Source organism: Pagrus major, chromosome 9 (assembly GCF_040436345.1).
Source record: "Pagrus major chromosome 9, Pma_NU_1.0".
Classification (NCBI taxonomy): domain Eukaryota; kingdom Metazoa; phylum Chordata; class Actinopteri; order Spariformes; family Sparidae; genus Pagrus; species Pagrus major.
Window position 1 is genome coordinate 31,091,514 of NC_133223.1, and position 25,304 is coordinate 31,116,817.

A 25,304-nucleotide genomic window follows, 5' to 3' on the forward strand; every position below is an offset into this window, starting at 1 on the left:
CAGTCAGGAACACTCTCGTCATAGGTTTAACCATTTATTGCAAAAAAATGGAATACAGTTATTCTTGGCTCTGGCGGCTCCGCTGTTAAGATGCTCCCTGGATTGACCAAGCAGCATGCTGAGCCAAAACGGGGAGTACAATGCAGAAAACCCCCCCAGGGTGCACAAGATTGAGCCATAACCTTGAGCCCTGACAAGGATGGAGGCTGTGGTGGTGGGGGCAAGCTTTCCAGCAGCTTTTGAGTAGGAGCAGTTATGAGTGAGGAGGGAGCCATATTTAAATGGGCCGCCTTGTGGTGAGAACAGCTGTGATTGGTGTGAGACTGACTGGTAGCAATGATTCGATCGGCAGGCTGTCAGATAGGACGGGATTTCAGACTTACTGTAATGTGGCCACTTCTCTTTGATCAGCAGAGATGTTCTATCGCCTCAGTCCTTGTGTACCGTACTGTACCTTCAAGACCGAGGCATTAAACGCAGCAGGAATGCAAATATTTAACTTCTCTATAGAACATCTTTAAAAGCATTCTTCACTGAATGAATTAAACCCAGTGGATTTACAAAAACAAGCTCCCTGGCATGCTCCTGCTGCAAAGCATTTTTCCTTCCACAAATAGTGTTATGTAGGTGTTACATACATACATAAGTAATATATACCAGTGCAGTTTGTGGCATTGTTTTCACATTCAGCGTAACATTCTCTCTCTGTCCCACAGTTATATATATTTGAAAACAACATTTACTTCCAAACGGATGTTCAGAGCAGCTCATGGAGGCTCACGTCTTCTGGACAAGAGGGGATCGTCTTCAATGGCATCACAGACTGGCTGTATGAGGGTAAGAGAGAAGACACTGAGTTATACAACCTGGAACAATGAATCTTTAGTCGAAGGACGGATCGACAAATGTTACCTAAAGAAGCTGTCATTCCTTGGATTTTTGAGCCTGTGTGATTAAACTCACGATGTCGTGAAATGTTAAATTTCTCGAGTATGGGATTCAAATGTTTGCAGATAAGGTATTCACTCTATCTGTGCCTCAAGGTCAGACACAAAGCAGGCATTTTTCCTTTTCTCCGTGACCATACAAGGTTTTTTTCCATCTAGCTTTCACATTAAGTTGCCATGACGTCCACTGAAATACAGCACTAGCATTGAAGGATGAAATTCCTTATACTTGTTGCCAGGCAGCCGGAAGCTTTCTACAAGTTAGGAATGATAGTTAAATGAAGGACTTAAAGTACTCCGGCGTATTAATATTTTAGAAAGAAAAGTCCAGATGGGATTTGTTTTTGAAGTGGTTTGACTGATCATCTTCAGCGAAGCAAAGGCTAGTTCCACCTACCAGTGGTATGAGGCCGACTGATGAGTGCGAGCCAATCAGAGGCAGAGTAGGGCGGGTTATTTTAAGAAGTAGATATTATTTTCAATATGTTGATCAAAGTCAATCAACCAGTTATTTAACCAATCATCAATTTACATCCTAACTAATGATAAATGTTAACAACAGAATTAAAAGAGGTGCATGAACAGGGGAGGGAATTCAGTTTTGCAGTTAACAAGCAGGAGCTCCACTCTTCTGGCTCAGGTTGTCTTTATTTGTCTTCTTCTGGTTTTGCAGAGGAGGTGTTGCACACACAGGTGGCCCACTGGTGGTCACCTGACGGCTCCAGACTGGCCTACCTCACCATCAACGACTCGCTGGTCCCCAACATGCTGCTGCCCCGCCTCACAGGCTCGCTGTACCCCAGGGGGAAGGAGTACCCCTATCCAAAGGTAGAGTACTAAAAGTCTAGTCGACACGGATAATGACTTTATTTAGATAATATTTAATCAACTCTCGATTTAAGCCAGTTAAATGTATGATTGCTGCAGTGATTTCGGGTGTTGGCACGCTGAGTTGATGGGGTTTTCTTTTAAAACAGATGTACAAATATATAATATTTTTACAACCTAAAGTGAATCCAACATCGGTATCCAAAATCTTCTGTAGATCCAGTTGAAATCTGACTGCTCCTGATCATTTTAGCTCACTTTATCCTGTACATCAACCCTTACACCCTGCCTCTACTATGACCTGCATGTACCTTCATTGCACCGTCATTGTAAAAGCCCCGCGCTATAAATTATACAACTGCCGGCCCTCTGCTTTAGCTTTCCCATGAAGGTTAGTGAATCCTTTTCTTGTTTAATTCATGTTACAGTGACTTGCTTCCTTTGAAGAGGGATGGCTGCAGGGATCTGTGGCATTTGGAGAGATAGGAATGTGATGTGCTTTAGTAAGGCGCCCCCCCCCCCATCCTTTGATGCGGATGTTTAGCGTATCAAATGCCTGTAAGATGGGAGATAGGTTGTGGAAAACTGGTGAAATGAGGGTCATGAGGTAGAGGTCAGCTCGATTTGTCGGTTGAGAACCACAGATGGGGGGAGGGGGTTCACAGGAAGGCATCTAATTAATAAAGCACTACACTCGACCCGAGCCTTGCCCACACAGTGTGTAAAAACTGCTCACACACACACACACAGTGATTCTGTTGCTCATACCCTTGAGTGTGGTAAGTGCTATAATATTGTGGGACTAAACGAAGCAGAGATTTAATTGCCTTCTCCTCCTTTTAGTCGGTGAGAACGGTGACGCTGTACAGCAGTCTGACAGTCAGACTTCTGCTTCAGTCACAGGGGGATAAATTTGTGTCGGTATTGCCTCGTGAGTCAATACGCAGTAAAAGTAAAACCCTAGAGGGTTTTCTTCATGGGTATCATGCGTCTGCACTTAAGGAAACACCTAATTACTGTCATTGTGACAAACTGTTCTGTATAACAGCCCTGGGGGGCAACACCAATGTAGATATTTGAGAATAACGAACAGTCTACATGCTTGTGACTCTGTAAGGTTGTAAAGGTTAAAAGGTTAAAGGTTAAAAATGTGTTTATTAGTCATGTTACAGCACGAAAACTGTGTTGAAGTCCCTTTATGCTACAAAAGAGAAAAAAAAAACAAGACAAACCAACTAGAAACAGAACTCAGGCTGCAAATAGCAATTCTCCACATCATCGAGGAATCTGCCGATTATTTTCACGATTATTCGATGAACTGTTTCGTCTATGAAATGTCAAAAATATAAAAAAGACTGTTTTTGACGTAAAATGATTGCATTCTGTTTTATTTACCTTTCACACAGTATTCCAACTGTTTTGAGATCTGAGTTGCAGCAGTGTCGCTATGAGAAAATAGGAAAAGAGTCATTACTCACTTATTCCCTATTCCACGTTGGTATAAGCCGTTTCAGATGTGTTACTTTTCATCTTATATACCACAAATGGCATCATAAGAAGGGAATAGAGTTACTCCAAGAAGGTATTAAACCTCTGAAAGAGCAGGAAGTGAAGGATTGGAGACGACATAAATAAAAACAAATAAAAATAAATGGCTGCTAGTATGGAATAGATACTGACATCTCTGTGATGGGTCATACTGTATTTTTTTAGATTTCCTGTGTCATGTAGAGTAACGAGCTATATTTTTTGAGGGAGGCTTAAGTGAAAGAAAACGACTGCCTGGCCGCGGGGCCCGCACAGTATATGTACACCAACACAGTTTGTTCTCTTCATGTATTATATTCTCATTATATTCTCTTGTTATTGAGTCCTACTGGCATTGTTCAGTATAACAGCACATAAAAATAGAAAACAAGAGCAGCGTGTTGCTCGGTGCTTATTGTTATCACTACAGTGAAGCAGTGCATCATGGCCATTACATCCAATTTGAACAGGCCTGTGAATGTAATTGTACATTCACACTGTTCTTTACTCCAGATGGGTCAAATCAATCCCACCGCCGCTCTTTACGTCGTTACTGTGGACGGCAGCTCCTCAACGACTGAGCTGAGGCCTCCTGACAGCTTTGAAAAGAGGTTTGATTTCTACACATTTTAAATAATAATGGCGTAATTGGTCCAGGTTACTTATATAACTAATGGTACTTTCTGCTTGTTTTCCCCTAGTGAGTACTACATCACCATGGTGAGATGGGTGACGCAGGAGAGGCTGAGTGTCCGCTGGGTGAATCGAGCTCAAAACACGTCAATTCTTTCACTCTGCGATGTTACAACAAGTGAATGCACAAAGGTACGACTGTTGTTGTTTATAGTTGTCCAGTCTTCTACATTTGAAGATGTATTTTTTATTGAGTTTATCTTTTTCAATTCAGAAACACGTGATGACATCGGAGAAGTGGCTCGATCGTCAGGTGAGTGCGTCATTGTCTTCGACAAACCCATTAATAAGACTATCAATGAATTGTTTAAGGAACACTGTTGATTTTCATATGAAAGCCTGTAATACACGTGTTCTCACTCCCAACTCGTCAAATACAGCAGCTCAAGAGGTGAAACACTGGTTGGTGTTGTACTGATTGAGTACTAAAATGTACATTAAACTAATAAAACTACCAAAACAGGAAGTGAACATGGATAAAGTTTTTAATACCCCTTTTCCACTGGTCAAAAATCCCACTTAAACCCGCTAAGATCAGGCTTTTGTGTGCAATGGGAACTTGTGAACTCTGCATTTACACCCGGGTCAGTTGACTCTGCAGTAGACACGGGTTTTATCACCTCGGCTCGGCTTTGATCTAAACGTAAGACCCGGGTGAACACGCTTAATTACAACACGCAAAGTGATGACACGTTATCAACATCTGGTGGTGACGCGTAAATAGGGGAGGAATTTGGGATGCGGTCTATCGTTGTTGTTGCCGGTTACAACTGATTCCAACGCATTCTTGACGTGAAACATGACGTCAGTGACAACTTACCGCTTCAGATGCAGATCACAGATGGGCTGCCCCGCCCTTGTTTAAAAGGCCGTGTAAACCGGCTAAGTTTGGTGGAAAAGCGGCAAAAGTATCCCTCAACAGTAAACAACATAAACATTCATCTAAAACCTGATCAGAAAACATAAAGGCTTCTTGCAAAAATATGATACATTTGACTTGTAAAACTGAAACATTTGAATAAAGGTTTGACTCATATAGGACTGTGCCAAAGAAATATTACACTGCAACTCGGCCACAAAAAATAATGTTTTCTATTTGAACTGAATTGGCAACAAACATGATTTACATGAGACGAGCCTCAAATCCATTTAATCCAAAACGGTCCAAACATTTGCAAAAGGTTCGTTTTTTTCTCTTTTTCCCAGAATGAGGAGCCGGTCTTCTCCGAGGACTGCACCACATTCTTCATCACTATGCCCTTAAAACACGGCGGCCGCGGGACGTTCAACCACATCACCATGATCTCCAACCTGGTGAGAATATTACGAACTTTTAATGAAATGAATACATTTCTTTAGGTGCTTTGACTGTTTAAATGAAACTCCTTAGGTCTGTGTACTTTTCTTCCTTTCTTTCCTTATCTGTCCTGCCTTAAGGCACAAGCCTTCCAATTATTCATACTGCTCATATTATTCCATTTTGAAGTTTCATCATTTTGAATTATATCCTTACAGTTTCCTGAGAATTAAGAATACATTAACTTGAATAAATGAAGGAGAATGTTGAACAGTAGATGATTTGGAGATTAATTCAGTTTCTGTTGAGATAATAAGTGGAACAAAAGTTTTTAGATTGAAAGTTTGGGCTTGGTGAAAAAGATCAGCACCACTTTTGGACCACGCAGGTCATGTGAGGTCATGTTGACCCACTTCTCTGCTCTGTTGTGTTGTATTCTGTCTCGTTCTTCAACAGTCTGAGGGTCAAGAGGTCAACGTCCGCCACCTGACCTCAGGAAGCTGGGAAGTCTGTCAAATTCTGGCCTATGATGAGAGCTCCAACTTGGTGTAAGCACAAGTTATTGACATCATACCATATTAAAAAACAACACAAAATATGAACTAACAGGTTGATTTTATGATTTTCAGTTATTTCCTGAGTACAGAGGAAGGCTCAACACAGCGGCACATGTACAGGTATATATTCAAGTTTCCTTTTAAATGTCAATCGACTGCTGTCATTTATATTATGGATATTAAGTGTTGGTGCATTGAAATAAGCAGTTGGCGGCTCAGAATTAATTAATTCTGCTATTAAATCATTGCAGAAGACATAATTGACTTGATTAAATTGGCGCAGCCACATCTCAAACCATATTTTTTATGCAAGGAGTGACGGCTTCAGTTTCATATTTGATGATGTAGCTGCTTAATTTGTTTTCATGCAGTCGTATTTAGTTTGTATCAATTCGCAAACTTTTACATCTCAGCCAGTGTTTTCCTGTATTTGGATTTGTTTTTACATTTCAAGTCAGGTTTGTTGTTTGTTTTGTTTAATGAGCAAATTAAAGATACACAGAGAAACAGGTGGATGGCAGCAGCCCACCTCATTAGTTAAACTACAGTGGCAATACATAATTATTATTACAATTTATCTTGGCACATTCTTTGATTCTGCAGTCTAGAAAAACAGACAGATTGTATCTCAAATTAACTTTTATTCACACATCTCTGTTGCTCTGCTCTAACAGAGTCTCCACTGTGGATCCATTTCATAAAGAGTGCATCACCTGCTCCCTCTTCAAATCAAAGTGCTCCTACTATGATGCGGTCCTGAGCCCAAACTACCAACATGTTGTTCTCAACTGCAGAGGTAACGCCTCATTATGACAGCAGCATCATCACTGAGAGGTTCACAATCAGATTGAAACTGCAGTAACATATACTGTTGAAGAATTGCATGCGTTTCCAAAATGTTGTCAGAAGGTTATTATTTATGTATATTCAGTCTGAGAGGTCTCTATCTGGATCTTTCAGCTGTGCTGAGTTGAGTCATCATATCAACTTTAATTTTTAATGCAAGCTGAAACATTAAAAACAACGGCGACTACATGCTGAAAAATTCACCCTTCAATTTAAGAGTCTAGTCTGGTGGTTTTCAAACTTTTTCTGTCATGCCCCCCAACACAAGTTCACACCCTTCAAACCACAATTTCTGTCAATCATTAACAATGAAAGTGGAGGCAACTAGTACAATGTTACCCCAATGAATGCAAATGAAATAAACCATTTTCTTTTCCAGGTCCTGGAATCCCCCAAACTACTCTTCACAAACTAAGTGACATGAACAGTAAGTACTTTGGCACTGACAAACTTGAAGTAGTCACACAGTTGCATCAGGTATATTTACTCATCATGTTTGGGTAGGAGTTAGATTTCTGTGCCCTCGGTGTCTGAAAAGAGCATTAATCGATCACCTCTTATTTGGAGATTAAGTGGCTGAGATCATGAGTCATTAAGCCAAAATTCAACAACGGAGTTTAACTTACGGCTGTAAAAACTTGATGTGAGGATGCAATTAAGGTTAAGGCGTTAAGTGCTTGAAATGTTGTCGAGCGTACATCAGAGGCACTGAGAACAGCGTCTGGGGACTCTGCAGTAGATAAACGATTATCTTCCTCCACTCCTACATGCAGGCTCGCATCGCAGATTGAGAGATGTTGATTTTTCTGCTCGTATTAAATCAGATTTTTAATTACTGTGCTGTCTGACATTAAATTGGTGACATTTCAAAGTGCTTACAGTTTCTTTACTTACGCGACTACAAATGTGACTGTGTGTGTGTTTAACAAAGCGAGCAGAGTTTTGATAATTTGTTGTTAGTTTCTACTCATGCAAGACATTCAAATGATTATTAAGTTGTTCAGGAGGTTTCTGTGATTGTTTTAATTGAAGTGATTCTTCTTATCCTGTCGTGTAACAGAGCACAAGTTTCTGGAAAGGAACACAGTGTTAAGACATGCACTGATAAACAGGACGACACCCAAGTGGGAAAGAAGAACTGTGCAGATCAACAACTTTGGTATGAAGCTGCAATCATTTTTAACAATGTGCTAAAGAACTTTGTTGTTCTCACTTGTCCTCAGCTGTTGTCTGTATTATCTTCACTCATTCATTAACACTATCTCCATGTTTATAACAAACATTCTCTCCTTGCTTAGGTAAAAAGCAATAATCAGGGCGTGGAGAACCATATTGAAGTTAAAACTCAAATGTGCAACACTTCAACCACAGTGTGTTTCCATGAGAGAGTGGCTGGCACTTTCCTGTTTGAACCCTGGCCTGTTTCGCATGCTCTAGTTTCCACGCACGCAAGAAACTAGGTTAGAAAAGTAAACTTACTGTAAGTTCATGTCAAGGTTTTTCACTCCCTCCACCTTTATTTTGCTGCCGGAAGCCCTGACGGACAAGTGAAATTTTTTTTTTCTAATTTCACACGCAGAGAAAAACACATTTTCACTTGTGAAAAAAAATTCTCTCTTGCCCCTCAGGGCTTCCGTAGTTTTTGGCCTCTACAAAAGGTAATGTCAGTCTGTTGGTTGCTCCATCACCTTTGTCCTGACTGAAATACCTCAATCATTTAATAATATAAAGAACAACAGGATGGATTGACATAAAAGACTATCTAAGAGTATTGTAAATGTTAACTTACTCGCATGCAGACATGAGCACGTAGGTTAAAGTGCCCTTTAGAATAAATGCAGGTGTAGACTTTAAAGGAAATGATTGCTGCAGGAGGACGAACTGTCACCTGTAACAGTGTAAAAGCACTGATGGAGACAGTAAGCTCGGGAGAAAAACAACAGGTGCAGAGCTTTTCTGAGGCAATTATGAAACAGCCTTGGAATCAGAAAGGCAGCAGTATATTGTTTCAGTTAGAGGAGGCAGCTCACTAATGGCTTCCTTTGTCTAATCTGTGCTCACTATGAGAGACAATGTGATACATACTGAATGTAAAGAAACACAGTCAGATGGGAGCCCAGTCATCAATAGTTGAAATCACAGGCTTGTCTTCACATGTTTATTCTTGTTTATTTTGGATGTTGAAGGATTCTCCATCCTTCAGGTCAGGGTGCACATGCACATGTGGTTGTTAAAGGCAACTTGACAAGACTCAGTGTTTCCTTAAAGACATTTTAACACTCATGTTATAGGCTTTAACTTGATTTCTCCGATTCTTTATTGGGTCTGATAAGTAACATGATCACTTATCCACTACTGACAGTGCTGTTGTTACGTCGTCGCCCTGCAGGTTCACACCAGTTAAAGCCCCAAACAACGATCCAATGATTCCCTTCAACGACTGTCACCTCATGTCATTTGCTGAATCACCCACACAGGTTTTAGAAAACTCTCTCGCCCTGAGGCCTCTGGGGTGAATCATGAAAACACTGTCAAATCCAGCTGTCTCTGACTTGTGATACAAATAAAACTTTAAGAATATGTTAAACCTTAAGTGAGGAAAAACTATTCACACTGCCAACTCAGGAAAAAATAACTTAGTGTGAAACTTCTCCGGTCTGTTCTTCACTGTGACTGATTAATACAGACATCTTTCATGGCTGATGAAGCTACCTGACCGTGCAGCTTTGATGTAGTCAGAAAAGAGAGATGTGCTGTACATGCAGCGCATAACAAAACACTCATTTTGACTCATCTTCACCATCAAAACGCACTCCGGCCTGAATGTTAAGCTGTGAGTTAGAAACGTGTGCAGCAGAAAATGTATTCATGTGTTAAAGTCCTGAGATTCTGTTGTTGACGTGTTTTGCAGCACTTCGTCTGGAGCTGATCGTCCCTCTGGGTTTGGATGAAGAGAAGGAGCACCCGCTGTTACTGATCGTGTATGTAACTTCATTTTCAGCTACATTTGTTATTTTAGGAGCACTTCTATATAATGTTTCATTAAAAAATCCTTTATTGAATGAAAAAGCTGAGAAACAAATGCCCGAAAACCAACCTGGTTCAAGACCCCAACAAGATACACCTGAAGGGTCGTGTGGTGATTTACACATCTTTTTCCTGTCTTTATTTTTTTCTTGTATACTTTGATGTATTTTAATTGAATTCTTGGGCTTCTTCATGGACTGAACTCACGCCTTTCCTCTTTCCTTTACCAGTGACAGCGCTCCCGGTGGTCAGGCTGTGAGTGACCGATTCTCCCTCGGCTGGGACTCTGCGCTGGTCAGCTCGGACAGCGTCATCGTGGCTCGTCTGGACGGCCGGGGCAGCGGCTTCCAGGGTCAGAGGATCCTGCACGAGGTTCACCAGAGACTGGGAACTGTTGATGTCCAGGACCAGATCACAGCTCTGGAGTGAGTGCAGATGATTTTTCTATCTATAGAGTAAAGTGTGGGGTTTGTCACATGAAGCTGAGACTATCTGATATCTATATTTTGTTTTATTGAAGGTGACGATGAACAATTATGTGTTAATATAGTGTATTTATTATATTTATTTATGCTGTTTGTGTGTAGTTGTGGTGATATCTGTGGTACAGTGGTAATCAAATGTGTAAGAAGAGGAATTATACTAACCTTCTTTATCAACAGACTAAATGTAGCTGCCAGGAAGTATTCCAACCCAACAAGGTGCCACTGTCCATGGAAACATGAAGTGGGAATTTAGTACCTAGAAGACTGAATATATGAATATATCTGCTTCATGCGGTTGATTCAGTACAGTTAAGCCTTAAAGTTGCTCAGATTTAGCAGAATTTGTAAAGTAACCAGTCTTTCACTGTGTTCTGTCTTGAAATGATCACTTAATTTTTGTTATTTCACTCTGAATGTTCAGGTACCTGATCAGGCTGCCCTACATCGATGGCAACAGAGTTGGAGTTTATGGGAAGGTAACACAGCCTCTGTATCTAATTCAAATGTAACCACATAACATGTATATTAGTTTGTTTTGTCAGCATTCTTTCTTTTTTCTTATTCTAGTCCCCAATATACACAGACATTGATAGTAACAGTATAATTTTTGTGATTAATAAACAGACAGAGTAACTTAGTTTCTCCATGTTTTTTTTTCTTTGATCCAGTTAAATAATCAGCATTTCCTCGCTACATCCAACATTATTTTAAAGCCACCATGTTGTTTTTTATTTTTTCCAGGCGTATGGAGGATTTCTCTCCACTCTCCTGCTCCTCTCTTACAGCTCTGTGTTCAAATGTGGCATCGCTGAAGCTCCGATAACAAACTGGAGACTCTTTGGTGAGATGGACAAGAATCCTTCACTCACTGAATATCACACGTAGTCACTATATTACAATGATCTGAAGTGGTACCTCCTCCCAAATGTGACAAAGACTTTCAAAGTTCGATTCGATTCAAGAATGAATAGTGAGTTAATTTAAACGGCATTGTTGTCTTCCTCCTTCATCTTTTTAAAGGTTCGGCCGACGCTGAGAGATACTTCGGCTCGCCAGCAAAACCGGATCACAAATACCAGGTACGACTATGCAGTTTTATTCACAACATAATTAACTGTTCATGTAAACAGCTAGAATATATATTTATTCTTGGTTGATGCTCCTGCTCCAACCCCTAAATTCCACCAGATCCATGTTCGGTCCGTCTCTGATCCACCTCCGATAGGTTTCACTCTAGACAATGTGTGTACTTCCGCTGGCTCCGCTGCGTTGTGTATCTACTCCGTTGCGTATCTACTCCGTTGTGTATCTACTCTCTATTGCAGCTGTTTCTGCCGGATGCCGGAGCACGGTGCATCAGTTCAGTCAAATTCAGCACAGAGCAGACAGGAAGTCAGACACCAAAACAACAACACAACATCCGGTTAATTTTCATAATAAAACACTCCACGTTGACGCCAGCACAAAAATCTCAAAAAAGAGACAAATCCAAGCACTTCTTCTAATGCTAATCCCGTCGTGCTGCACTCAAAACGCAGCCGGTGGGGGTTGATGGATGACGGAGCGAAACTGTAGCGGAGCCGTTCCGCAACGTACATGCAACCAGTGGACTTTCCCAGGTGACACAGGACTATAAACAATGTCACACAGCTGGAACGCAAACTCATGTAAAAACAGTTTATTGTGGCATTTAAACATGTAAATGAGACGCAGGAGCCTGTTTCAGAGCAGCGAGTCTTGAGAGGAAGTGTCCGAGCACACCTGTTAGTTCATTCATGTGACAGCCACTGGCTGCATGTGCAACGAGGAATCCAGAATTACAGAGAGCGATGCTCGTCGTCCTCTCAGCCAGTCGTATTTCTTCTTTCATACCTCTGCAGCAGCTGTGCCCGACACAGTGGGACATGTCAGACACGTCTCAAACGGAGAGACAATAACAGGTTATTGCTGTCTGGATGTGAACACGCAGCAGCACATACCTGCAGCTGAAGGGGAAATGGTGCCTTTCATTGTTGAGATTTGAAAGTCCAATCATGTCATTCCCTCAGTGTTGATGGGTTTATTTTTGCATCACAGTGAGCTGAATACATAATAACTGTTACATGTATTTGCTTATTGTTGTATAATGACATAAAACCAATTCTTTTGTGTGACAACATTTTGTTATCGATGTCACACAGCAGGTGCATTTTCCTCTTGATGCACACGACTGGTAAACACTCTGGGTCAACTTCACATGAATTTTGGAAATGGCTGTGATGTTTGGTTTCATCTCCAACTGGCCTTTTTTCACATTTCCACATCATGGCGGGAGCAGCACAGGTGTAACTAATAACATTAATGGTGGCTTCATTCCATTTAGGCCTGCCAGCCTCGGGGCCCACGCCGCGCACATGCTGGCTCTTTGGCACGGCTTACTGGGTCGGCTAAAAGGAAGTGAGGCATTGTTAACAGGTGTGATTAATCACACCTGCGCTTTTTCTGCTACGAGAAGTCAAAATGTCTGCTGCGAAAAACACTCTGATGTATCTGCTGCAGCACGACATTCACACCTTTGACTAACGTGCCAAATGGAAACAACTCAGAATTAATTCTCTTTGGAAAGTCAAAAGGTGATAATGAAACAGATAAGACATGTCGTGGTGGGCGAGAATCCATTAAATATACTGTGAGACGTGATTTAAAGGAAGCCACTGGTCCTGATTGTCAGAGTCTGAGGAGTCCTCACTGCAGACGCCTCGTCATTAAACCAGAAGATCGTTAAAGATGATCTGAAACATCTTAAAATCGATTCTAAATCTTACTGGTAACCAGTGAAGAGAGGCTGAACAGTGCTGATGTGATCTCGTCTTCTAGTATTTGTTAAAAGCCGAGCAGCTTCGTATTTAACTAACTGAAAGTGACACAGTTTTATAGCTTAATTAATAAATATATTAATAAAATTAACCACATGGAACTATGGAGCATGGAGACCGTCACAAGATCAGGCAGAGAGAGAAAAGACTTGATTTTTTATAGATGCACCTTAATTTATAAAAACCTAATTGAGCAACATCTGTAATTTGTTTTTCAAATTAAAGGTCACAGCCACGCTTCTGATATTTGTAGACAGGAAATCTTTTCATACATTAAGGAGCATCTCAAAAGTCTCAAGTCTCGTCTCTCTCTGCCTGATCTGGAGAAGGTCATCTGTTCTTTTTATTTCATCTCACTTAGATTACTGTAATTAGTCGTATAAACGATCTCGTGCCTTCAGCTGGTTCAAAACGCAGCTGCTCAGCTTTGAACAAATACAAGATCGCCCTGTTTCAGCCTCTCTAACTCTACGTTTGAGGATTAACTTTTAGATTTAACTGATCACATTTAAAACACTTTATCGTGCAGCTTCGAGCTACTTGCCTGATTGCTGCTTCCTTATGAGCCCTGTAAATCTATAAGTCCTGTAAATGTAACAGCACAAATGCAAAGGCAAGTTTATTTGTACAGCACAATTCAGAAACAAAGCAGCTCAAAGTGCTTTACATTAAAAGACATTAAAAACAAGTTGGAAGACACCAAGAAACAAAACATTAAAACAAGTCAAGAAATAGGAAAGTAAGCTGAAATAGAAGAGGTTTAAAAGAGAAAATAAAAGTCACAGTTCAGTTCAGAGCCTTGAAATCACTTCAGTGAAAAGCTGTGCGACAAACAGAAAGGTCTTCATTTAAAAGAGGTGAGAGTTGGAGCAGACCTGCAGTTTTCTGGGAGTTTGTTCCAGATGTGTCGCATCATAACTGAATGTTTAAGTGCAATTAATATTATATATTGTTAATTTGCTTTAAATAGGATGATGTTATAACTGCTGCTGCTTCAACTGCACTGTGTTCTGTCTCCAACAGATTTCCAGTCTGCTCAGTAACATCACAGCAGCGAGTCCTGTGAACTTTCTCATAATCCACGGCACAGCAGATGGTGAGTATTTTCTCCTGGATATTCACTTGCCTTTTTACAGAAGGCCTGAGGGACAGGTGAGGACTTTCTCTTCTGGTCTGATATAAAGGATGTTTTTGTCCTGTGTTTATAACTTTAGAACTGGTGAAAAAAAAGCTTTTACCAGGATAATTTTTCTAAGTTCCTTCATTTTCCATCTGTGAAAACAAGTTAAAAAAAAAAGAAAGAGATTCCAGAGAAAGTTTTCTCCATGTGTGATACGAAGTGACGATGAATGAATCACTGGAATCACACACTAAAAAAAGGGAAAAAAATTACCTCCTGAAAAGAAAACATTTCACCCGGTTTCACAAATATTTCATTTTCTCCTTAAATTTTTTTTCACTCGGTTTCAAACATGACAAAAAAAATTCTCCCGGAAAAAGAAAGTATAAATATTTCACTCAGTTTCACACAACCAAAGAAAAAAATGTTTTTACTGTTTTGAACATGAAAAAAAAGAAAATTCACCTGTTTTCACTGAAAAAGACATTTGTGAGATGGAGTGAAAACAAATCCCAGAGAAAAGTTTTCTCCATGTGTGAAACAATGTGATGAAAAAACAAATTCACTCCGTTTGACACGAAAAAAAAAAAAAATTATCTCCTGAAAAAAATGTCACTGTTTCGAGCATGACAATCAAACATTTCCTCCTGAATTTTTTTTGTCCTTCTGAAATTTGTTTCACTCGGTTTCACACAGGAAAAAAAAAAAATCACCAGTTTTCACTGATAAAAAAATAATTAGAAGTCATTTTTTTGTGTGAAACGAAGAGATGAAAAAAAAATTACCTCCTTAAAAAATACATGACAAAAATAAAAAATAAAAACTTCCTCCTGAAAGTTGTTTTCACTCGGTTTCACATACGAAAAAAAATTTACCTCTTGAGAATTTTTTTTTCACTTAGTTTCAAACTTGACAAAAAAACATTTTTTTTACTACACATAAAAAAAAATTACCTGTTTTCATTGATAAAAAATAAAAACATTATGAACTGACAAGGATTATCTCTGAAAAACTATTTTTCCACCAGTTCTCGAGTCATAAACACAGGAGAGAAAACATTTTAGACCAGACTAGGAAATGCATCACCTCCTGCCCCTCAAGGTTTTCAAAACTTTATGCAGGAAATGTAACTTTTTTTTTTACTATTTCTACTCGACACTCCTCAGACTGTGTGATAAAGGTGCAGAAATGTTTGTACAGTGACAGTCTGTCTGTGCATAGGCTGGTTGAATGTGTGTTTGTCTTTGACTCTACCTGGTGAAGGTGTCTTCACTACAGCCCAGGTGTACACATGTAGATTTGCTGGGTACACGTTGTGGCACTACAGTTTGATTTATTGTCATTCCCAACAGAGGACGTGTAACGGACTGAGTGTAACTGTTGTGTCCTGCTGTGATACATTTTCATTGTGTCCCTTCTGTGTTTTTTATTTCAGCCACTGTTCATTTCCAACATTCTGCTGAGCTGGTCAAACTGCTGTCCGGGTCAAATGTTAATTACACTCTCCAGGTAACTGCTGCCATTTATTCTCTGAGTGATAATAACGAGAGGAGACCTTGATGTTGTGTGTCTGGGTCAAAACAGCAACCTTGTTATGATTAAAGGCTGACTGAGGTGGAAGCATCCTGACGAGAGCTGTGTAGCAACCATTTCATCAGTTCTGTCAGATCATGTTTTCTTATTGTTGAATCAGATAGTTACAGATTTAACAACAACAACTTTGTCAGACTGAAATCATTAAAAACAGCAGGTTAAAAAGATGATGTTCAAGGTTAAGTAATGACACCTTTGTCTTTTCCTGTTGCCCAGATTTTCCCAGACGAAGGACACAACATCGCCTCCGTCAGGAGCCGACACTACATGCTAACCTCGGTGCTCACCTTCTTCAGACGCTGCTTTGAGGAGGAGCAGGTCGTCGGCAAGGAGTCGTCTAAAGCAGACGACTAACCTGTGGAGCTTCCCCCGGTGACGCAAGTTTAGTGGAGCAGCTGCTGTCGTGAGCTGTGTTCTCCTCAAGGACTTCTGTCTGTGAAAGCACTCAGAGAGCGTTAGTGGAAACCTAACAGACCTACAGTGTGTAAGATATGTAGCATGACGGGACCAGAGAGGTGATTCCAGGGTTGTGATCATGTAAAAGATGGTTGTCGCTGTATTTTAATGCTTGAGATTATAATTATTGTTTGTAAATGTTTGTCTCATGTACTGAGTACAAATGTCAGGGAATCAAAGAAACTAGTATTTTTCCATTTTAGAGTCTAACTTTTGCTGTAATCTATTGTGAATATTTCTATTGACTGCAAACACCACAATTTAACTTGATACCAAATTTTAGGAGGTCATATCACAAAACAATATTTGCGGGTGCCTTTACCTCATTACAGTCGTCACAGTTCTCCAACCTTAGAGTCAACACAGCGTTCATAGAGTCACCGTAACATCTAATTAGATAATGGAGCAATAACCGGAGCATCTGCATTTTCAATACTGGTTGATTGATTCCTCATCTTACGACCATTAAACTCAAACACATTTGCCATATTCAGTAACATTATCTGTGCTGGTCAGTGATTTCAGTCCCGTCTGGAGCACATATAATTTTTTCAGCAATAACAACAGTTACCTGTGGTTCAGTGAACTCACCGGTCCTGATGAGATGTCCTCGTATAATGAAATGAAGAGCTGCTTGTCCTTCTTCTCTAGTTTCTATCAGCTCGGTGTGAAGTTCTGTGAAAATGTCAAAAGTCAAATGTTTTTGCTTTCTTTAAAAAATGGGAGCATGCTAACACCAATATAATAAGCCTGTGTAGGAACCAACGTGATGACAGAAGTAAATGAAAGCCATCGTGGAAGCAGGACATCATACTGGAATATCAGCTACAGGTTTATGCTGAAGCCCTGAGGGGCAGTGAGGGTTTCTTTCTCAGGTGACACGTTCTCTAAGTCTGATCCAAAATGTCTTCTCCCATGTGTTTAATACTCGTTACTACTTAGTTTTTTCTTGTAAAACCGAGTGAATCTTTTATTCCATGAGTGAAACAAATGTTTCAAAATAAGTGGAAAAAAGGTTTTTCACAAGAAGTTTTCATTTTTTCTTCCCTGTTTGTTTTTCGTATTTCAGCCTTGAGAGGCTGCAGAGCACCACTTGCCCATTTCCAGGGTCGTTTAGTATTTATGCAACAATAAATTCTCAATAAACTTTCTTTTTTTTTTTTTGCCAGTTTCACACATGAAAAGAAAAACTCAAGTTTGAAAAAAAAAGTTTCCCCTGAAAAATACACTTTTTCACTCTGTTGCCCACAAGAATTTGGTTTTTTGTCCTGAAAGAAAGAAAAATCACTCAGAATGAGAAAAAATAAATCACTTGCAAAAAGAAAAATTCTTTCAGAAGAATATTTGTTTTTTCTAAATGATTTTTTTTCCCCATTTGGTAAACAGTGAAAAAAAAAAAGTTTTTCCTCTCAGAACCTGTTTTTGTCCCCCAGCACCCCAGTCATAAACTCAGGAGGAATAAACTATTTGGATCAGACTTGGAAAATGAATTACCATTTATTTTATGTATTGCTTGCCCCTCAGGGCTTCCGTATGTAGTGATCAGAGTTAAGACAAGTTGTTTTTTCTTTTCAGAGCATTATGACAAATTTGGTATTTTATTCTTGAAGAAACTACACTCCAATAACACTGACTGGTTTCATCTGATTCCTTTCATGATAAACTAACTCAAACATGGAGCTCTTTTCACAGTTTTGAATGTTTATAACCAACTGGATTTTTCAGCATTACATGTAGCAATTATAATCCCAAAATGTGACAAAGTGTTTCAAATGGGCAGAAGAATGGAGAATGGTAACTTGTAATAATTCCAGTCTATTGTGTACAGCGTGCTTTGTCCATAACCAGACTCCTATAATACTGTCTGATCACCATATCTGTCCTTCAATAAGACGTAGCAACCAGATCATCTCAGACCATGATCCTGTGCTGCTGACACTAATGCACTTGCTTGATTCTGTCAAAATGCAATGACTCTGTCATATATATACTGTACATTATAGTCAATATGTCCACAGTAGACATTTATATACTTGGGAAAATTTATATGCTGAAATAAATTGTTAAACAAGACTGTCCTGCATCTGTGTTTTACTGCTGAAGCAATAAAAAGAGAGTTTCATTCAGAGCCACGTCTGATACAGCAGAGCTCATCTTGATTTCCAAGTGCTGACTGTGCAGCAGTGACATATAATGTCGAGGCAAAGACACAGTCCGCTGCGCCATTAAACACTGACATTAAAGGGCTAATCCAAATGTCTGTGTTGGCTTTCTTTCTGTGAAAATGTCAAAAGTCAAATGTTGTTGATTTCTTTAAAAAATGGGAGCATGCTAACATCAATATATCAGTCTGTTTATGAACCAACATGATGACAGAAATAAATGAAAGCCATCGTGGAAGCAGGACGCCGTACTGGAATATCAGCTACAGGTTTATGCTGAAGCCCTGAGGGGCAGTGAGGGTTTCTTTCTCAGGTGACACGTTCTCGAAGTCTGATCCAAAATGTCTTCTCCCATGTGTTTAATAAAAAAGGATGCCAGGATAATCTTTATAGGTTCCTTTTTGTTGTTTTTATCTGTGAAAACAGGTGGAAAAGTGAAAAATGTCAGGTGTTTTTTTTCTTGCGTGAAACAGTGAAAAACATTTTCGGGAGGTTGTTTTTATTTTTGTGTGAATCCTAGTGAAAAATGTGGAACGATTTTCACTCGAGCTTGAAAAAAAGTTTCCCCTGAAAAAAAAACATTTTTTCACTCTGTTGCCCACATGAAAATAACATGTTTCTCCAGATAAAAATAACTTTTACAAAAAGCAAAAAAATTCTCCCAAAAAAATAATCCTGGATTTCACATAAGACTGGACTTTAAAATTCACTGAGTCTCATAAGAATCAAACCATCGACCTCAGAAGTTAAGAGCAGTCATCTATCAGCCTGATGATCTCTGTCTCTCAGAGCTTTTCACTCTTTCTTCTGGACATCAGCCTTCAAAATTCAACACAGATCAGTGAACCCGATGAACCTGAGCAACTTGAGGATCGATCCCACAACGTGAAATCTTGGGGGCAGCATCTCTACACACTGAGCTATTCAGTCAGACATGTTGACACAATGTTTCTTGGAGGTTTTATTTTTCTAAAAACTAAGATTTTTTTTTCTAGGAGGAAAAAAATCTGGCAAACATTTTTTCTAATTTTCCTTTTTATAGATTTCCTTTTCATGTGTGAAACTGGTACTGAGTGGGAAAACAATCTGATAAGGAGGAAAGAGATCTTCTAGAAGAAAAATGATTCAGATTTTTTGTCTAAAAATTCAGATTTTTTGTCTAAAAATTCAGATTTTTTTTCCTAAAAATTCAGATTTTTTTTTCCAGGGGGAAAAAAATCTGGCAAAACATTTTTCTAATTTTCTTTTTAAAAAAAAATATTTTTCCTTTTCATGTGAGTAACTGGTATTGAGTGGGAAAACAATCTGATAGGAGGAAGGACATCTTCTACAAGAAAAATAATTCAGATGTTTTTTTCTAAAAAATCAGATTTTTTGTCTAAAAATTAAAATAAGAATCAAACCATCGACCTCAGAAGTTAAGAGCAGTCATCTATCTGCCTGATGATCTCTGTCTCTCAGAGCTTTTCACTCTTTCTTCTGGACATCAGCCTTCAAAATTCAACACAGATCAGTGAACCCGATGAACCTGAGCGACTCGAGGATCGATCCCACAACGTGAAATCTTGGAGGCTGCATCTTTACACACTGAGCTACTCAGTCAGAGATGTTGACAGGATGTTTCTTGGAGTTTTTTTTTTCTAAAAACTAAGATTTTCTTTTCTAGGAGGAAAAAATTCTGGCAAAAAAATGTATAATTTTCTTTTTTATCATAGATTTACTTTTCATGTGAGTAACTGGTACTGAGTGGGGAAACAATCTGATAGGAGGAGAGACATCTTCTAGAAGAAAAATAATTCAGATGTTTTTTCCTAAAAATTCAGATTTTTTGTCTAAAAATTTAGTTTTTTTTCCTAAAAATTTAGATTTTTTTTCCTAAAAATTCAGATTTTTTTTCCTAAAAATTCAGATTTTTTTTCCTAAAAATTTAGATTTTTTTTCCAGGGGGGAAAAAAATCTGGCAAAACATTTTTCTAATTTTCTTTTTTAAAAAAAATATTTTTCCTTTTCATGTGAGTAACTGGTACTGAGTGGGAAAACAATCTGATAGAAGAAAGGACATCTTCTAGAAGAAAAATAATTCAGATGTTTTTTTCTAAAAAAATCAGATTTTATGTCTAAAAATTTAGTTTTTTTGTCTAAACACTCAGATTTTTGTCTAAAAATTCAGATTCTTTTCCTAAAAATTCAGATTTTTTTTTCTAGGAGGAAAAAAATCTGGCAAACATTTTTTCTAATTTTCCTTTTTATAGATTTCCTTTTCATGTGTGAAACTGGTACTGAGTGGGAAAACAATCTGATAAGGAGGAAAGAGATCTTCTAGAAGAAAAATGATTCAGATTTTTTTGTCTAAAAATTCAGATTTTTTGTCTAAAAATTCAGATTTTTTTTCCTAAAAATTCAGATTTTTTTTCCTAAAAATTTAGATTTTTTTTCCAGGGGGGAAAAAAATCTGGCAAAACATTTTTCTAATTTTCTTTTTTAAAAAAAATATTTTTCCTTTTCATGTGAGTAACTGGTACTGAGTGGGAAAACAATCTGATAGAAGAAAGGACATCTTCTAGAAGAAAAATAATTCAGATGTTTTTTTCTAAAAAAATCAGATTTTATGTCTAAAAATTTAGTTTTTTTGTCTAAACACTCAGATTTTTGTCTAAAAATTCAGATTCTTTTCCTAAAAATTCAGATTTTTTTTTCTAGGAGGAAAAAAATCTGGCAAACATTTTTTCTAATTTTCCTTTTTATAGATTTCCTTTTCATGTGTGAAACTGGTACTGAGTGGGAAAACAATCTGATAAGGAGGAAAGAGATCTTCTAGAAGAAAAATGATTCAGATTTTTTTGTCTAAAAATTCAGATTTTTTGTCTAAAAATTCAGATTTTTTCCCCTAAAAATTCAGATTTTTTTTCCTAAAAATTCAGATTTTTTTCCTAAAAATTCAAGGTTTTTTTTCCAGGGGGAAAAAAATCTGGCAAACATTTTTTCTAATTTTCCTTTTTATAGATTTCCTTTTCATGTGTGAAACTGGTACTGAGTGGGAAAACAATCTGATAAGGAGGAAAGAGATCTTCTAGAAGAAAAATGATTCAGATTTTTTGTCTAAAAATTCAGATTTTTTTCCCTAAAAATTCAGATTTTTTTCCCTAAAAATTCAGATTTTTTCCCCTAAAAATTCAGATTTTTTTTCCTAAAAATTCAGATTTTTTTTCCTAAAAATTCAGATTTTTTTTTCCAGGGGGAAAAAATCTGGCAAAACATTTTTCTAATTTTCTTTTTTAAAAAAAATATTTTTCCCTTTCATGTGAGTAACTGGTACTGAGTGGGAAAACAATCTGATAGAAGAAAGGACATCTTCTAGAAGAAAAATAATTCAGATGTTTTTTTCTAAAAATTCAGAATTTTTTCCTCTAAAAATGTAGATTTTTTTTCCAGGGGGAAAAAAATCTGGCAAACATTTTTTCTAATTTTCCTTTTTATAGATTTCCTTTTCATGTGAGTAACTGGTACTGAGTGGGAAAACAATCTGATAGAAGAAAGGACATCTTCTAGAAGAAAAATAATTCAGATGTTTTTTTCTAAAAAAATCAGATTTTATGTCTAAAAATTTAGTTTTTTTGTCTAAACACTCAGATTTTTGTCTAAAAATTCAGATTCTTTTCCTAAAAATTCAGATTTTTTTTTCTAGGAGGAAAAAAATCTGGCAAACATTTTTTCTAATTTTCCTTTTTATAGATTTCCTTTTCATGTGTGAAACTGGTACTGAGTGGGAAAACAATCTGATAAGGAGGAAAGAGATCTTCTAGAAGAAAAATGATTCAGATTTTTTCCCCTAAAAATTCAGATTTTTTTTCCTAAAAATTCAGATTTTTTTTCCTAAAAATTCAGATTTTTTTTCCTAAAAATTCAAGGTTTTTTTTCCAGGGGGAAAAAAATCTGGCAAACATTTTTTCTAATTTTCCTTTTTATAGATTTCCTTTTCATGTGTGAAACTGGTACTGAGTGGGAAAACAATCTGATAAGGAGGAAAGAGATCTTCTAGAAGAAAAATGATTCAGATTTTTTGTCTAAAAATTCAGATTTTTTGTCTAAAAATTCAGATTTTTTTCCCTAAAAATTCAGATTTTTTTCCCCTAAAAATTCAGATTTTTTTTCCTAAAAATTCAGATTTTTTTTCCCAGGGGGAAAAAATCTGGCAAAACATTTTTCTAATTTTCTTTTTTAAAAAAAATATTTTTCCCTTTCATGTGAGTAACTGGTACTGAGTGGGAAAACAATCTGATAGGAGGAAAGACATCTTCTACAAGAAAAATAATTCAGATGTTTTTTTCTAAAAATTCAGAATTTTTTCCTCTAAAAATGTAGATTTTTTTTCCAGGGGGAAAAAAATCTGGCAAACATTTTTTCTAATTTTCCTTTTTATAGATTTCCTTTTCATGTGTGAAACTGGTACTGAGTAGGAAAACAATCTGATAGGAGGAAGGACATCTTCTAGAAGAAAAATAATTCTGATTTTTTGTCTAAAAATTCAGATTTTTTTCCCTAAAAATTTAGATTTGTTTTCCAGGGGGGAAAAAATCTGGCAAAACATTTTTCTAATTTTCTTTTTTTTTAAAAATATTTTTCCTTTTCATGTGAGTAACTGGTACTGAGTGGGAAAACAATCTGATAGAAGAAAGGACATCTTCTAGAAGAAAAATAATTCAGATGTTTTTTTCTAAAAAAATCAGATTTTGTCTAAAAATTTAGATTTTTTGTCTAAAAATTTAGTTTTTTTGTCTAAAAACTCAGATTTTTGTCTAAAAATTCAGATTCTTTTTTCTAGGAGGAAAAAAGTTCTGGCAAAAAAAAATTATCCTCGATTTCACATAAGACTGGACTCTGCCTGATGATCTCTGTCTCTCAGAGCTTTTCACTCTTTCTTCTGGACATCAGCCTTCAAAATTCAACACAGATCAGTGAACCCGATGAACCTGAGCAACTCGAGGATCAATCCCACAACCTCAAATCTTGGAGGCTGCATCTGTATGCACTGAGCTACTCAGTCAGACATGTTGACAGGATGTTTCTTGGAGTTTTTTTTTTTCTAAAAACTAAGATTTTTTTTTCTAGGAGGAAAAAATTCTGGCAAAAAATGTATGTAAAATGATAGGAGGAGAGACATCTTCTAGAAGAAAAATAATTCAGATGTTTTTTTCCTAAAAATTCAGATTTTTTGTCTAAAAATTTAGTTTTTTTGACCAAAAAGTCAGATTTTTTGTCTAAAAATTCAGATTTTTTTTCCTAAAAATTTAGATTTTTTTCCTAAAAATTCAGATTTTTTTTCCTAAAAATTCAGATTTTTTTTCCTAAAAATTCAGATTCTTTTCCTAAAAATTCAGATTTTTTTTTCTAGGAGGAAAAAAATCTGGCAAACATTTTTTCTAATTTTCCTTTTTTAAAAAAAATATTTTTCCTTTTCATGTGAGTAACTGGTATTGAGTGGGAAAACAATCTGATAGAAGAAAGGACATCTTCTAGAAGAAAAATAATTCAGATGTTTTTTTCCTAAAAATTCTGATTTTATGTCTAAAAATTCAGATTTTTTTTCCTAAAAATTCAGATTTTTTTTTCTAGGAGGAAAAAAATCTGGCAAACATTTTTTCTAATTTTCCTTTTTATAGATTTCCTTTTCATGTGTGAAACTGGTACTGAGTGGGAAAACAATCTGATAAGGAGGAAAGAGATCTTCTAGAAGAAAAATGATTCAGATTTTTTGTCTAAAAATTCAGATTTTTTGTCTAAAAATTCAGATTTTTTTCCCTAAAAATTCAGATTTTTTCCCCTAAAAATTCAGATTTTTTTTCCTAAAAATTCAGATTTTTTTTTCCAGGGGGAAAAAATCTGGCAAAACATTTTTCTAATTTTCTTTTTTAAAAAAAATATTTTTCCCTTTCATGTGAGTAACTGGTACTGAGTGGGAAAACAATCTGATAGGAGGAAAGACATCTTCTACAAGAAAAATAATTCAGATGTTTTTTTCTAAAAATTCAGAATTTTTTCCTCTAAAAATGTAGATTTTTTTTCCAGGGGGAAAAAAATCTGGCAAACATTTTTTCTAATTTTCCTTTTTATAGATTTCCTTTTCATGTGTGAAACTGGTACTGAGTAGGAAAACAATCTGATAGGAGGAAGGACATCTTCTAGAAGAAAAATAATTCTGATTTTTTGTCTAAAAATTCAGATTTTTTTCCCTAAAAATTTAGATTTGTTTTCCAGGGGGGAAAAAATCTGGCAAAACATTTTTCTAATTTTCTTTTTTTTTAAAAATATTTTTCCTTTTCATGTGAGTAACTGGTACTGAGTGGGAAAACAATCTGATAGAAGAAAGGACATCTTCTAGAAGAAAAATAATTCAGATGTTTTTTTCTAAAAAAATCAGATTTTGTCTAAAAATTTAGATTTTTTGTCTAAAAATTTAGTTTTTTTGTCTAAAAACTCAGATTTTTGTCTAAAAATTCAGATTCTTTTTTCTAGGAGGAAAAAAGTTCTGGCAAAAAAAAATTATCCTCGATTTCACATAAGACTGGACTCTGCCTGATGATCTCTGTCTCTCAGAGCTTTTCACTCTTTCTTCTGGACATCAGCCTTCAAAATTCAACACAGATCAGTGAACCCGATGAACCTGAGCAACTCGAGGATCAATCCAACAACCTCAAATCTTGGAGGCTGCATCTGTATGCACTGAGCTACTCAGTCAGACATGTTGACAGGATGTTTCTTGGAGTTTTTTTTTTTCTAAAAACTAAGATTTTTTTTTCTAGGAGGAAAAAATTCTGGCAAAAAATGTATGTAAAATGATAGGAGGAGAGACATCTTCTAGAAGAAAAATAATTCAGATGTTTTTTTCCTAAAAATTCAGATTTTTTGTCTAA

General features: G+C 37.0%; 1 protein-coding gene across 1 annotated transcript in view; it reads left to right on the forward strand.

Moving 5' to 3' along the window:
* Positions 1-18,304, forward strand: part of LOC141001868 (inactive dipeptidyl peptidase 10-like) — a 47,169-nt gene extending 28,865 nt beyond the window's left edge. Inside the window, exons 8-26 of the mRNA XM_073473010.1 lie at positions 717-837; positions 1,621-1,775; positions 3,816-3,913; positions 4,004-4,127; positions 4,210-4,248; positions 5,202-5,309; positions 5,749-5,840; positions 5,922-5,969; positions 6,524-6,645; positions 7,075-7,122; positions 7,756-7,854; positions 9,607-9,676; positions 9,953-10,147; positions 10,629-10,683; positions 10,949-11,048; positions 11,228-11,286; positions 14,086-14,158; positions 15,618-15,691; positions 15,992-18,304. Of these exons, the coding sequence (XP_073329111.1) occupies positions 717-837; positions 1,621-1,775; positions 3,816-3,913; positions 4,004-4,127; positions 4,210-4,248; positions 5,202-5,309; positions 5,749-5,840; positions 5,922-5,969; positions 6,524-6,645; positions 7,075-7,122; positions 7,756-7,854; positions 9,607-9,676; positions 9,953-10,147; positions 10,629-10,683; positions 10,949-11,048; positions 11,228-11,286; positions 14,086-14,158; positions 15,618-15,691; positions 15,992-16,129 (1,818 nt within the window). The 3' untranslated portion in view covers positions 16,130-18,304. The remainder of the gene's footprint in view (positions 1-716; positions 838-1,620; positions 1,776-3,815; positions 3,914-4,003; positions 4,128-4,209; positions 4,249-5,201; positions 5,310-5,748; positions 5,841-5,921; positions 5,970-6,523; positions 6,646-7,074; positions 7,123-7,755; positions 7,855-9,606; positions 9,677-9,952; positions 10,148-10,628; positions 10,684-10,948; positions 11,049-11,227; positions 11,287-14,085; positions 14,159-15,617; positions 15,692-15,991) is intronic.
* The last annotated feature ends 7,000 nt before the right edge of the window (positions 18,305-25,304 follow it).